General features: G+C 37.0%; 1 protein-coding gene across 1 annotated transcript; it reads left to right on the forward strand.

Moving 5' to 3' along the window:
* Positions 1-13,531: 13,531 nt before the first annotated feature.
* On the forward strand, positions 13,532-14,475 carry OR56A3E (olfactory receptor family 56 subfamily A member 3E). The gene is given in 1 exon segment (NM_001388723.1): positions 13,532-14,475. A coding segment is annotated over 1 exon segment (944 nt).
* Positions 14,476-15,937: the final 1,462 nt, after the last annotated feature.

The following is a 15,937-nucleotide window of genomic DNA, read 5'->3' on the forward strand; positions in this document are numbered from 1 at the left end:
TGGACCAGATGGATTTCACAGATATCTACAGAACTTTACATCCAAACTCAACTGAATACACATTCTTCTCAAGCGCACATGGAACTTTCTCCAGAATAGACCACATATTGGGACACAAATCGGGTCAGAACCGATACCAAAAGATTGGGATCGTCCCCTGCATATTCTCGGACCATAATGCCTTGAAATTAGAACTAAATCACAACAAGAAGTTTGGAAGGACCTCAAACACGTGGAGGTTAAGGACCATCCTGCTAAAAGATAAAAGGGTCAACCAGGAAATTAAGGAAGAATTAAAAAGATTCATGGAAACTAATGAGAATGAAGATACAACCGTTCAAAATCTTTGGGATGGAGCAAAAGCAGTCCTAAGGGGGAAATACATCGCAATACAAGCATCCATTCAAAAACTGGAAAGAACTCAAATACAAAAGCTAACCTTACACATAAAGGAGCTAGAGAAAAAACAGCAAATAGATCCTACACCCAAGAGAAGAAGGGAGTTAATAAAGATTCGAGCAGAACTCAACGAAATCGAGACCAGAAGAACTGTGGAACAGATCAACAGAACCAGGAGTTGGTTCTTTCAAAGAATTAATAAGATAGATAAACCATTAGCCAGCCTTATTAAAAAGAAGAGAGAGAAGACTCAAATTAATAAAATCATGAATGAGAAAGGAGAGATCACTACCAACACCAAGGAAATACAAACGATTTTAAAAACATATTATGAACAGCTATACGCCAATAAATTAGGCAATCTAGAAGAAATGGACGCATTCCTGGAAAGCCACAAACTACCAAAACTGGAACAGGAAGAAATAGAAAACCTGAACAGGCCAATAACCAGGGAGGAAATTGAAGCAGTCATCAAAAACCTCCTAAGACACAAGAGTCCAGGGCCAGATGGCTTCCCAGGGGAATTTTATCAAACGTTTAAAGAAGATATCATACCTATTCTCCTAAAGCTGTTTGGAAAGATAGAAAGAGATGGAGTACTTCCAAATTCGTTCTATGAAGCCAGCATCACCTTAATTCCAAAGCCAGACAAAGACCCCACCAAAAAGGAAAATTACAGACCAATATCCGTGATGAACATGGATGCAAAAATTCTCAACAAGATACTGGCCAATAGGATCCAACAGTACATTAAGAAAATTATTCACCATGACCAAGTAGGATTTATCCCTGGGACACAAGGCTGGTTCAACACCCGTAAAACAATCAATGTGATTCATCATATCAGCAAGAGAAAAACCAAGAACCATATGATCCTCTCATTGGATGCAGAGAAAGCATTTGACAAAATACAGCATCCATTCCTGATCAAAATTCTTCAGAGTGTAGGGATAGAGGGAACATTCCTCGACATCTTAAAAGCCATCTATGAAAAGCCCACAGCAAATATCATTCTCAATGGGGAAGCACTAGGAGCCTTTCCCCTAAGATCAGGAACAAGACAGGGATGTCCACTCTCACCACTGCTGTTCAACATAGTACTGGAAGTCCTAGCCTCAGCAATCAGACAACAAAAAGACATTAAAGGCATTCAAATTGGCAAAGAAGAAGTCAAACTCTCCCTCTTCGCAGATGACATGATACTCTACATAGAAAACCCAAAAGTCTCCACCCCAAGATTGCTAGAACTCATACAGCAATTCGGGAGCGTGGCAGGATACAAAATCAATGCCCAGAAGTCAGTGGCATTTCTATACACTAACAATGAGACTGAAGAAAGAGAAATTAAGGAGTCAATCCCATTTACAATTGCACCCAAAAGCATAAGATACCTAGGAATAAACCTAACCAAAGATGTAAAGGATCTATACCCTCAAAACTATAGAACACTTCTGAAAGAAATTGAGGAAGACACAAAGAGATGGAAAAATATTCCATGCTCATGGATTGGTAGAATTAATATTGTGAAAATGTCAATGTTACCCAGGGCAATATACACGTTTAATGCAATCGCTATCAAAATACCATGGACTTTCTTCAGAGAGTTAGAACAAATTATTTTAAGATTTGTGTGGAATCAGAAAAGACCCCGAATAGCCAGGGGAATTTTAAAAAAGAAAACCATATCTGGGGGCATCACAATGCCAGATTTCAGGTTGTACTACAAAGCTGTGGTCATCAAGACAGTGTGGTACTGGCACACAAACAGACACATAGATCAGTGGAACAGAATAGAGAATCCAGAAGTGGACCCTGAACTTTATGGGCAACTAATATTCGATAAAGGAGGAAAGACTATCCATTGGAAGAAAGACAGTCTCTTCAATAAATGGTGCTGGGAAAATTGGACATCCACATGCAGAAGAATGAAACTAGACCACTCTCTTTCACCATACACAAAGATAAACTCAAAATGGATGAAAGATCTAAATGTGAGACAAGATTCCATCAAAATCCTAGAGAAGAACACAGGCAACACCCTTTTTGAACTCGGCCATAGTAACTTCTTGCAAGATACATCCACGAAGGCAAAAGAAACAAAAGCAAAAATGAACTATTGGGACTTCATCAAGATAAGAAGCTTTTGCACAGCAAAGGATACAGTCAACAAAACTCAAAGACAACCTACAGAATGGGAGAAGATATTTGCAAATGACATATCAGATAAAGGGCTAGTTTCCAAGATCTATAAAGAACTTATTAAACTCAACACCAAAGAAACAAACAATCCAATCATGAAATGGGCAAAAGACATGAACAGAAATCTCACAGAGGAAGACATAGACATGGCCTACATGCATATGAGAAAATGTTCTGCATCACTTGCCATCAGGGAAATACAAATCAAAACTACAATGAGATACCACCTCACACCAGTGAGAATGGGGAAAATTAACAAGGCAGGAAACAACAAATGTTGGAGAGGATGCGGAGAAAAGGGAACCCTCTTACACTGTTGGTGGGAATGTGAACTGGTGCAGCCACTCTGGAAAACTGTGTGGAGGTTCCTCAAACAGTTAAAAATATACCTGCCCTACGACCCAGCAATTGCACTGTTGGGGATTTACCCCAAAGATACAAATGCAATGAAACGCCGGGACACCTGCACCCCGATGTTTATAGCAGCAATGGCCACGATAGCCAAACTGTGGAAGGAGCCTCGGTGTCCAACGAAAGATGAATGGATAAAGAAGATGTGGTTTATGTATACAATGGAATATTACTCAGCTATTAGAAATGACAAATACCCACCATTTGCTTCAACGTGGATGGAACTGGAGGGTATTATGCTGAGTGAAGTAAGTCAGTCGGAGAAGGACAAACATTATATGTTCTCATTCATTTGGGGAATATAAATAATAGTGAAAGGGAAAATAAGGGAAGGGAGAAGAAATGTGTGGGAAATATCAGAAAGGGAGACAGAATGTAAAGACTGCTAACTTTGGGAAACGAACTAGGGGTGGTAGAAGGGGAGGAGGGCGGGGGGTGGGAGTGAATGGGTGACGGGTAACACAACGGGGTGTTATTCTGTATGTTAGTAAATTGAACACCAATAAAAAAAAAAACTAAAAAACAATATACAGTATGGGAGAAGATATTTGTAAATGACATATCAGATAGAGGGCTAGTACCCAAGATCTATAAAGAACTTATTAAATCAACAGCAGAGAAACAAATAATCCAATCCTGAAATGGGCAAAAGATATGAACAGAAATTTCACAATGGAAGACATAGGATGTTCAATCTCACCGTTACTATTTAATATCATACTGGAAGTCTTGGCTTCCATAATCAGAAAACAAAAGAAATAAAAGGCTCTCCATCTGACAAGGAAGAAGTCAAATGTTAAGTATTTGCAGATGATATAATACTCAATGTAGAAAACCTGAAAGCCTTGAAAAAATTATTAGAACTCCTACATGAATTCACCAAACTTGCAGGATATAAAATCATTGTGCACAAATCTGTTGCATTTCTATACACCAACAATGAAGCAGCAGAAAAAGAAATCAAGGAATCAATTCCCTTTGTCATTGCATCAAAAACCAAGATGATACCTAATAATAAACCTAACCAAAGTTATAAAAATCTGTACTCTTAAAACTATAGAACACTAATGCAAGAAATTGAAGAGGACAGTAAGAAATAGAAAAGCCTTCTATGATCATGGATTGGAAGAACAAATGTTGTTAAAATGTCTATACTACTCAAAGAAATCTACACATTAAATGCAATCCTTATCAAAATAACATCAGTATTTTTCACAGAGCTAGAACAAACATCCCTAACATTTGTATGCAAACACAGAAGACCCTGAATGCCCAAAGCAATCCTAAAACAGAAAAGTAAGATAGGAGACATCATGATTCTGGACTTCAAGCTATATTAAAAAGCTGTAGACATCAAGACATTATGCTACTGGCATGAAAACAGACATATAGATCAATGGAACAGAATACAAAACTCAAAAATGAAGCCACAACTATCTGGTCAACTAATCTTCAACAAAACAGGAATGAATATCCAGTAAGGGGTGGGGAATCAGTCTCTTCAACAAATGGTACTGGAAAAATTGGAAAGCAACATGCAGAAGAATGAAACTGGACCACTTTCTTACAGTGCACACACACACACACACACACACACATACACAACTTCAAAATGGATGAAATACCTAAGTGTGAGACAGGAAAACATCAAAATCATAAAGGATAACTTAGGCAGAAACCTCTTTGACAGTAGTAGCAACTTCTTACTAGACTAGTCTCCAGAGACAAGGGAAACAAAAGCAAAAATGAACTAATGGGATTTCATAAAGATAAAAGCTTCTGCACAGCAAAGATAACAATCAACAAAACTAAAAGATAGCCTATGGAGTCAAGAAGATAATTGCAAGCAACATATCTGATAAAGGGTTAGTATCCAAAATCGATAAAGAACTTATCAAACTCAACACCCAAAGAACAAATAATCCAGTCAAGAAATGTGCAGAAGATATGAATAGACACCTTTCAGAAGAATATCCAGATAACTAACAGACGTGAAAAGATGCTCAACATCACTTATCATCAGGGAAATACAAATTGAAACCATGATGAGATATCACCTCACACCAGGAAGAATGGCTAAAATTAACTCAAGAAACAACAGGTGTTGGCTAGTATGCAAAGAAGAATCCTATTGCACTCTTGGTGGGAATACAAACTGGAGCAGCCACTCTGGAAGACACCATGGAGGTTCCTCAAAAGGTTACAAATAGACCTACCTTACAAACAGGCAATTGGACTACTAGCTATTTACCAAAAGGATACAAAAATACTGATTCAGAGGGGTACATGCACCTCAATGTTTATAGTACCGTTATCAACAATAGCCAAATCATTGAAAGAACTAAAATATCCATCAATTGATGAATGGATAAAGAAGAGGTGACATGTATATGTATATATATAAATAAATATGTATATATAAATAAATATATACATGTTTATATAATAATAAATATATAAATATGTATTTATATAAATATATTTATTCCATATATATCGGAATATGGAATATTGGACTATGGAATATTAGCCATCAAAAATAATGAAATCTTGCCATTTACAGCAATGTGGATGGAGCTAGAGTATATTATGCTAAATGAAATATGTTAGAGAAAGGCAGATATAGTATGATCTCAATCATATGTAGAATTTAAGAAAGAAAATAGATGAACATATGAGAAGGGGAAAAGAAAAAAAGGAGAGAGGGAAGCAATCCATAAAAGACTCTTAATGATAGAAAACTGAGAATTGATAGAGGGAGGTGGATGGAGTTGGGCTAGATGGTTGATGGATATTAAAGAGGGCACTTGCTGTGATGCGCACTGGATATTGCATGTAAGTGGTGCATGACTGAATTCTACTCCAGAAACTAATACCACCCTGTATGTTAACTTACTAAAATTTAAATTAAAAAAAATAAACCAGTTGCCATAAAGCAGTCAGTGGATGAGCTGGACAGCTAAATAAATGCAGCTGAGGGGCATATTAGTGGGCTGGATCAGGCCAAGGAGTTTCATAGTCCTATTACATAATGGTTAGAAGACACAGAAAGAAGGAGGAGGAAATGAATAAGAGATCATATGCAAGGATGTCACAATGTAAATTTGGTAGTACCTGAGTCACATGAGGAAATAGACTGGGAACATACTTGAAGAAAGTGAAATGAAAGACTGCTCTAAAATTTAAAAAATGTAAGACTGAAGTTTGAAGGTATTTTATAGAGACAAATTAGATGTCAAAAATAAAACCTTCTAGCCTCGGTGTCCATCGAAAGATGAATGGATAAAAAAGATGTGGTTTATGTATACAATGGAATATTACTCAGCCATTAGAAACGACAAATACCCACCATTTGCTTCGACGTGGATGGAACTGGAGGGTATTATGCTGAGTGAAGTAAGTCAATCAGAGAAGGACAAACATTATATGGTCTCATTCATTTGGGGAATATAAATAATAGTGAAAGGGAATAGAAGGTAAGGGAGAAGAAATGGGTAGGAAATATCAGAAAGGGAGACAGAACATGAGAGACTCCTAACTCCGGGAAACAAACTGGAGGTAGTGGAAGGGGAGGAGGGCGGGGGGTTGGGGTGAATGGATGCTGGGCACTGAGGGGGGCACTTGACGGGATGAGCACTGGGTGTTTTCTGTATGTTGGCAAATTGAACACCAATAAAAAATAAATTTATTATTTAAAAAAATAAAAAAATAAAACCTTCTAGATATATTATGATATCAGAAAAAAAAAAACAGTTCTAAAGGCTATGTGTAGGTCACCTATTACCTTTGGTAGGTTCCTAAACAGATTCTGAGACTTTGATGTATACTGGTGGTATTTTGAGGAGTTGAAGTGGAAAATAAGAGGATGGAGTAGAAACAAAAGCAAACCAGAAATAATGTAATTTTAGTAATACACAAAAAAATGATTAAAAAATAAAAATTAGCAATTCACAATGAAGGTTTTAATATGGCCACAAATTCCTGCTCCCTCCTGCTAAATCTGGGCTGATTCCAGGGACTCACTCATAAGCAACAGAATATGGCACAAGTGATGCCAATTATAAACTATATATATAGAAGTAATCTACAAAATTTTGTAAATAACTAAAAATACTTGGATAGATTCAAATGGGAACTCACCCTACCATATAATATTATGTATTACAAAGCAATACTAATACAAATAATGTAGCATTGTCATAGTAGTAAAGTCAAACACACCAATGACGGAACAGAAACACGACCATGTGTGCATGAAACTTGGTATACAGTAAAGTTTACACTTCAAGTCAGTGAGAGAAAGATCAAATATTTATCTCTATATAGAGATAGAAAGCTAAAAATAAGATAAATAAAGATAAGATACAGAGATAAAAATAAAACAGTATGGAGGTTCCCCAAAAACTAAAAATAGAACTAACCTATGACCTAGCAATTGCATTACTAGGTATTTAGCCAAAGATTACAAAAATATTGTTCAAAGGGATACATGTACCCTGATATTTATAACAGCATTATGGACAATAGCCAAATGAGGGAAACAACCCACGTGTCCAACAACTGAAGAATGGATAAATAGGATAAAGAAGATGTGATATATATATATATATATATTACTGAGCCATACAAAAGAATGAAATCTTGCCATCTGTAACAACGTTGGTGGAGCCAGAGTATTATGCTAAGTGAAATAAGTCAGAGAAAGACAAAGACTATATGATTTCATTCATATATGGAATTTAAGGAACAAAAGAAATAAATGGAAAAAGAAAGAGAAACTAAGAAACAGACTGTGAACTATAGAGAGCAAACTGATGGTTACCAGACAGGAGGGAGTGGGGGATGGGCTGAATATGCAGATGAAAGAGTGAACTTGCTGTGATGAGCACTGGGTGATGCATGGAAGTGTTGAATCATTGTATTGCACACCTGAAACTAAGATTACACTGTATGTTAGCTAACTGGAACTTAATTTCTTTTTAAAAGTAAAACAAAACAAACACACCCAGGAAAGTTTACATAGAGTACATGGGTCAACAAGGTGGGTGGATACTTTAAAGTCTAGAGCATAATTAAAACTTAGGCAATTGTGTTTAAATTTAGAGAAAGAAAAGATTTAGTAAATGGCGCACCAACTCTGTCAAGAAAACAGAAGCTATTCAGACTATGCACTGTAGCTGCCATTGACGGGCGTACTCTGGGGCAGCATCCACACTTCATGGGTCATGGGGAGGTGTAGGAGACACCATGAGAGTGCCCAAGGTAGTGCTGAGGTGATAGGGGACTCAGGGTAGAGGAAATTTATAAAACTAGCAACACGTTACTTAGTATTTTCACAGCTGTTATGAATATAGCACTGCATACTAACTTAATACCACTCCCTACTCTTCACAATGTAACCACAAACAGATTTAAATATATCAGTATGAAACATAATGCACTGTTTTACAAAAAATAAAACAAAAATAAATAAATAAAAGCGCTTTGTGATCTTGTGAAGTGACCCCTAAATAAGATCCACAGAGAAAATCTATTCACAGAAGAATAGAATTTGACTCAATCAAAGTGAAAGATGTCTGGACAGAAGACACTAAAACTGAGAGCATCATAAAAGACTAGAGGAGAGACAAGCAATATCTAACCAACAAGGAACTCTAACATTTGAAATATGCATAGATATTTTGACAATATGCAGGAAAACAAAATTAATAGAAAAAGCAGATAAAGGATGTCAACGTATAATTCACAGTATGAAGAACACAAATGGCTCAACAGTATATGAACAATGCTCACTTATCGGGAGAAAATCAAATTAAAAATAGTCACATAGTATTTTACATTATATACTTTTTTAACAAATAGCATCTAATGGTGGAAGGAATGTGAAAAATAAAGAAACTTTAGGAATATCTAGTGATATTTTATAAATAATTGGGGAGAAATTTTTATAATTTCTATGGAAATTAAATACTTTTATAGCTTTCACTGAATTAAAAATCCTCCACATATACCGGTTTTAGATCTATAAAGAGAAGTGTACAATGATATTGAAAGCAACATTATTTTTGGTAACAATTATGGGTCCTTAGGGCCTAAACTACTTACATGAAGAGAAAAAATGCAAGTAATGGGAATCGAACAGTTTAAAAGATGAAGTGGACTTTCATAGAGCAACGTGGACAGATGCTTACAAATTTCTGTTAAGTATAAACAAAGAATACCATCAGATTTATAAACCAATGACATTTTTACAATTCCATTTCCAACCTTTCCTATCATCAACAAACATGTAACTAATAAGCATACTTAAGTTTAATTAGACATATTTTAAGAACACCAGAGTTTTCACTCCCCCGAAGGAAAGAGGAATAGCAATGTTGAGATCTATGGAAGAAAGAGAGGTAAAAATAGAGTAAAAGAAGGCCTCCAAAGAGACTGAAGGTGGTGGCACTGTGCAAGGAACATAGTTAATGATACTGTAATAGCTTTGTATGGTGACAAACTATAGCTACACCTAAGATGAGCATAGCATAATGTATAGACTTGTCCAATCACTATGTTGTATATCTGAAACTAAGGTAACATTGTGTGTCAATTACACTCAAATTTTTAAAAATTAATGAAAACAAATAAATAGAGAATAAAGAAACTGATCATGTTTGCTCCCAATATTGGAGAGATAGGAATAATTCACATGAAGTTCAAAATAAAATTTTTATAAAAGGAATAAATCATATTTCCTAGTATAGAGTTGTATATACATCCCATTTGAAACATCTTTCACTATAGGAAAAAAATTCTATCAGATTTTCTCTCTGAAAAATACATTGTATTTTTTCAGGAATTTTTTTTAAGTTTCTCTTGTATGTTTATCATTATAATGCAATGACAAAAGCCATGATGTGCTAACATCAATCCACTAGATAGGATGGTTTGGGAGGGCTTATCAAACAGTTTTGTGCAGGAAGCCCATGAGAACTTCTGAATGAGCCTTTTGTACCCATACAAGGCACTGAGCTTGCATGTGCAAAGGAGTATGAATATGGATGGACAGATGTGTGTAACACCCCTACATCCAGGAGACTAATTCCTGCAGCACACACAGTCAATGTTGGGCTAGATTAACAGAGCTCCTCACTTTTAGAGAGAAAGAAAATAATTTTCTTCTCACACCTGCCTGCCTGTCTGTCCCAGGAGGACATTTTAGGCCCAAGAGTAGTGATGGGAAGAAGTTCCCAGACGGCAATGTCCCTGAGGCTCTGGAGTTATAACTATACCAGATGCCTGAGAAACTAATCAGAACTCCAGTATTGCTGGGGCCGGCCTCCTTGCTCACATCCCCTGTAGGTGCGTCTGGTAAGAGGGTGTCTGAGGAGAAACTAGACCAAGATTAGCAAGAACATGGGGGAGATCTTTGTCTTCAGTCCAGATCTGTGCTTTGTTCCATTCCTAACTCAATACAGCTGAAGTACTTTGAAAATGGGGTGGAAGAGGCTGCATTCTGTCCCAGGTCAGGAGGCACATGTGAGAACCTGTGCTCTGGGACCTTCCCTTTTGAAGTCCTCTGTCTTTTTTGGATCTTTTGCTGGGTGGTGTCAGAAATGCAGAGAAGCAGGAATTTGTCCATAGCCAATTAATGAGCAGAGGGGATCAGGGAAATATATCATCTGGAGCTCAGTTTTGAAAATTTGGGGGTTTCATCTGTGATTATGAACATTTAGAAGCTTTAGGGCAAAGACTCTATCCCCAAATGCCTGACTCATGGCACAAGAATTAAATTTAATCTCTACAACTTCAGAGACTGAGGATACAGACCACAGTGGGAAGATCCATGAGAGTCAAAAGATAGCCCCTTAGATTTCAGCTCCATCTAAAGAAATTCTAAAATCTACACCTGCCAAAAAGGGGGATTATGCACAAACCGTAGGATCATAGAGATATCTGTCACTGGTTTGTTCAGAGCAAAGATGTCTGAAATGGTACATGGAAGACATGTCTCACAATTGTGTCTGTGTGCATGGAGTTAGGTGGTGCTTAACAATTCCTCCTCCATTTCAAACAGCACTTGCATAGTGTTATGCTGAGGGTCTGTCCTACAGCATGGGAAAAAGCCCATCCTGCAGGTTCTCTGCTTTTATCATTGCCCTTCAACTTCACTGGATTCTTCATTCTGTCCCTACCTGGAAGCAGTAGTCATCAGTTCTAGTCCTTAGGCCTACTACTATCACTGGCTAGCCCTATTTTGCAATCCAAGGTTGAAAGAGGAATGGGGAAGGTCATATATAGACTCAAAAGCTTTACTTCTAGGGCTGAATAGGTAGTTCAAGTTCAATGCTTGTTGGATAAACTATGGATTGAAGACTATGTAGAAATATCCAGAGAAAAAAGGAGAAAGGAGAAAAGAGTGAGTGGCAAGAATGGATTAAAAGATCCTCCTATGAAAAAAAAAAAAAAAAAAAAAAAAAAATCCTCCTATGTCTGAAACATATATTACATTGTATATATATAGACATATATATACATTATATATACACAAATATATATATTCAATATATTATATAGAAACAATTTTAAAATGTAATAAACTATATTTGACATTATGCTAATTACTTGAGAGGTAAGCAAATGGAGATAGATCTAGAAGAATAAGAGATAATTCTGTATAGATATTGTGTTTTTAATTCTCTCCAGTTAAGGTATTCTTAAATATTGATAATCTATATCTATTATATAATATCATTATCAATATACATTGTTCTTATGAATTTTTTTTATTTTCATGAATAATTTGTAAGGAATCATATGACTCAAACTTTAACTACTATAACAATATACAATGCTAATCAATGTCTTAAATGAAGACTTTTAATTTATAAGCAAGAACTATAATTATTTTCTCATATATGATATTTTGGAAATTCTATTTTTTAAACATTAACTAACCTTTACTCTATTTTTAAATATAATTTTAACAATTCCTCATTCTTCTTCTTCATTCATTGTGTAAAGCTTAAAAATTTACAGATTTTATGTACTACTATTGAATTAAATTATAGCTCTTAAAAAAATGGTCCTGTGGAGTTCTCAGAAATTTCACTCTAGGGCTAGAAATAAGTATCCCAAACTTCTTCAGGAGACAAAGAGAACATGCTTCTTTCTCTATGAATACTGCATGGACACTCATGCCTGAATTTCCACTTCTTCCGTTTGGCTGTATCCTCCAACTCTCATTTCAATATTTTCCCTCCTTCCATGCAATGAATTCCTAATTCCTCCCAAGAATACTCTGAAATGCCTGAGAAGAAAAGCTTCTCAGACATGGTGAGATTTGGAGCCCTAACGTATAAGAATTATATGTCAAAATTTTGCAGTGTAGGATCAGAGGATGCAATGAGCAAGAAAAAAAGGCAAAATGCAAATGATAAAAGTGGTGATTAGAAAGAGTATTTAGATTTTAGAGGCATGAGGTATCCAACTACAAAAATGGAAAGAAGAGTTGAGTGAACATAGTGCTCAAGACAAGAGAAGGTCCTTTGGTCACCAACTGAAGACTGGACATTATTTTTCTATGGGTTTTTACCATCACGACTTCCAGCTTGTAGAGCATCGCCCAATATTTGTGAGCCAATACACCGAGACAAAGCATAACCACTAGACAGGAGGACCTGGATCATTGTATTGGAGGTAGAAGGGGAAATGGAAAGGGGATGAAAGTACATAAAAGTACATTTCATCACTCTCACACGATTGCAATGAGAATTATCAATGCTTAGCTTCTTCAATGACACATATGCCTCCTCCATACATATGTGCAAGTGCACATTCTACTTTTACATTGTTCCATTCCTGAAGTCAAGAATCCCACACGTATGAAGATGTATTTGCAATTACGTGGCAGAATCCATACCCACCAAATTAAAATGACTTTTTACACAAAATGAAAATGTTCATGCCAGGGTATAGTATTTTTAATCTGTTATTAAAGCCAACTATAGCTGAAAATTCAGAGCAGGGGTGGCATGGAAAACTAGGAATCTGTACCTAGTCAAACTTTGTGACAGACTCTGTTACTCATTTCTGTGTGTTGTTATAGTTAAATTGTCATGTGTTATATAGGTAAGTAGTCATTAAAGAACAAAAAAACAAAAAGGAAGAAACTTATAAAGACAAATCTAGGGACTCATTGTCACAAAGTACTTTTCAAAGTAATTTTATCCTTTCTTTTGTTGCTAAAAAGACATAACATTCTCTCAAAAACAGAACTTGAGCAAATCAAAAATGTATAAATGAACCATATACCTTAGGCCTCTACACTGCTTAGTGATAGAAATATCAGAACAGGGTCAGAACACAAAGAATAAAGACATGAATTTACATGGCTCTCGATGACCTGCTAGGACTCACACGAGTTTCACCTAGGTGAAGCAAATTGTAGTGAATTTATGTGTCTTGATTCAGTAGCTAATTTTTACCCTAATTTTACAGATCACTAAAGGAAAACTGTAGAAATATGTGACAGAAGATGACAACAAATCAAAATGGGACCATATCCATTGAGATTTCAGACTTTCTCCTGAATTGTTTAGTCAGGTCTCCCAGCTGGCAACTTTCTTTCTCCCTGCCCCTCAGCCTCCTCTTCCTCCTGGCCATGGGGGCCAATGGTGTTCTCCTGATCACCATCTGGCTGGAGGCCTCTCTGCACGAGCCCATGTACTACCTGCTCAGCATCCTCTCCCTATTGGACATCGTGCTCTGCCTCACTGTCATCCCCAAAGTCCTGACCATATTCTGGTTTGATCTCAAGTCCATCAACTTTTATGCTTGCTTCATTCAGATGTACATCATGAATTGCTTCCTTGCCATGGAGTCCTGCACATTCATGGTCATGGCCTATGACCGCTATGTGGCCATCTGCCACCCACTGAGGTACCCATCCATCATCACAGAACAATTTGTAGTGAAGGCTGCCATTTTTATTTTGGCCAGGAATGCTATTTCTTCAGTGCCTATTCCCATTCTATCATCCAGACTCCATTATTGTGGGGGAAATGTCATTGAGAATTGCATCTGTGCCAATATGTCTGTCTCCAAGCTCTCCTGTGATGATGTCACCATCAATCGCCTTTACCAGTTTGCTGCAGGCTGGACAATTCTAGGATCTGATCTCATCTTTATCTTCCTCTCCTACAGCCTTATACTGCGAGCTGTGCTGAGACTCAAGGCAGAGGGTGCTATGGCCAAAGCCCTGAGCACATGTGGTTCTCACTTCATCCTTATCCTCTTCTTCAGCACTATCCTTCTGGTCTTCGTGCTCACTCATGTGGCAAAGAAGAAAGTCTCCCCTGATGTGCCAGTCTTGCTCAATGTTCTCCACCATGTCATTCCTGCAGCCCTCAATCCCATTGTTTATGGAGTGAGAACTCAGGAGATCAAGCAAGGAATCCAGAGATTACTAAACAAAGGATGGTAATGAAGACAACTGGAGCTCTGCCTTCCTAAATTAGAATGATTTTGAATCAATAATGGGTGAGTGAGCTGCAATTTATATCTATGAGTTATAATCTCAAACTGGGTAAATTGGATATTGTTCCTTCTTTAATAAACTTAAGTGTCATTATATGTTTCCTTTCTCTCACTTCTCCTTTAACAATATCCTTAGCCTCTTTTGCTATAACCATACATATTATCCTATTTTGACAAAATACTGGATTTCCACTGGGCAGGTTCTAAAGTGAGAAATTTATTTTTTTTCCAGATGGTAGAAGTGGTTTGTTTTATTTTTTTATTGGAGTTAAATCTGCCAATATTTAGCAGAACACCAACTGCTCATCCCGCCAAGTGCCCCCTCAGTACCCCACACCCAGTCACCACAACACCCAGCCCACCTCTCTGTCCACTTCCCCTTGTTCATTTCCCAGAGTTAGGTGTCTCTCATGTTTGTCACACTCACTGACATTTTCACTCATTTTCTCTACTTTCCCTTTACTCCCTTTCACTAATTTTTATATTCCCCAAATGAATGAGACCATATAATGTTTGTTCTGCTCCAATTGACTTACTTCACTCAGCATAATACCCTTCAGTTCCATACACATCGAAGCAAATGTGGGTATTCGTCATTTCTAATGACTGAGTAATATTTCATTGTATACATAGATCACATCTTCTTTATCCATTCATCTATTGATGGACACCAGGGCTCCTTCCACAGATTGGCTATTGTGGACATTGCTGCTATAAACATCGGGGTGCAGGTGTCCCGGCATTTCTTTGCATCTGTATCTTTGTAGTAAATCCCCAGCAGTGCAATTGCTGGGTGGTAAGGCACATGTATTTTAACTGTTTGAGGAACCACCACACAGTATTCCAGAGTGGCTGCACCAGTTCACACTCCCACCCACAGTGCAAGACTGTTCCACTTTCTCTACATCTTCTCCAACATTTGTTGTTTCCTGTCTTATTAATTCTCACCATTCTCACTCGTGTGAGGTGGTATGCATTGTGGTTTTGATTTGTATTTACCTGATGGCCAGTGATGCGGAGCATTTCCTCATAGGCTTCTTGGCCATGTCTCTGTCTTCCTCTGTGAAATTTCTATTCAGAAATTTTGCTCATTTCATTATTGGATTGTTTGTTTCTTTGGTGTTGAGCTTAAGAAGTTCTTTATAGATCTTGGAAACTAGCCCTTTATCTGATACGTCATTTGCAAATATCTTCTCCCACTCTGTAGGTTGTCTTTTAGTTTTGTTGACTGTATCCTTTGCTGTGCAAAAGCTTCTTATCTTGATGAAGTCCCAGTAGTTCATTTTTGCTTTTGTTTCTCTTGCCTCATTGATGTATCTTGAAAGACATTGCTGTGGCCAAGATCAAAAAGGGTGTTGCCTGTGTTCTCCTCTAGGATTTTGATGGAATCTTGTCTCACATTTAG

The sequence above is a fragment of the Canis lupus genome, chromosome 21 (assembly GCF_011100685.1).
Source record: "Canis lupus familiaris isolate Mischka breed German Shepherd chromosome 21, alternate assembly UU_Cfam_GSD_1.0, whole genome shotgun sequence".
In the NCBI taxonomy this organism is placed as follows: domain Eukaryota; kingdom Metazoa; phylum Chordata; class Mammalia; order Carnivora; family Canidae; genus Canis; species Canis lupus.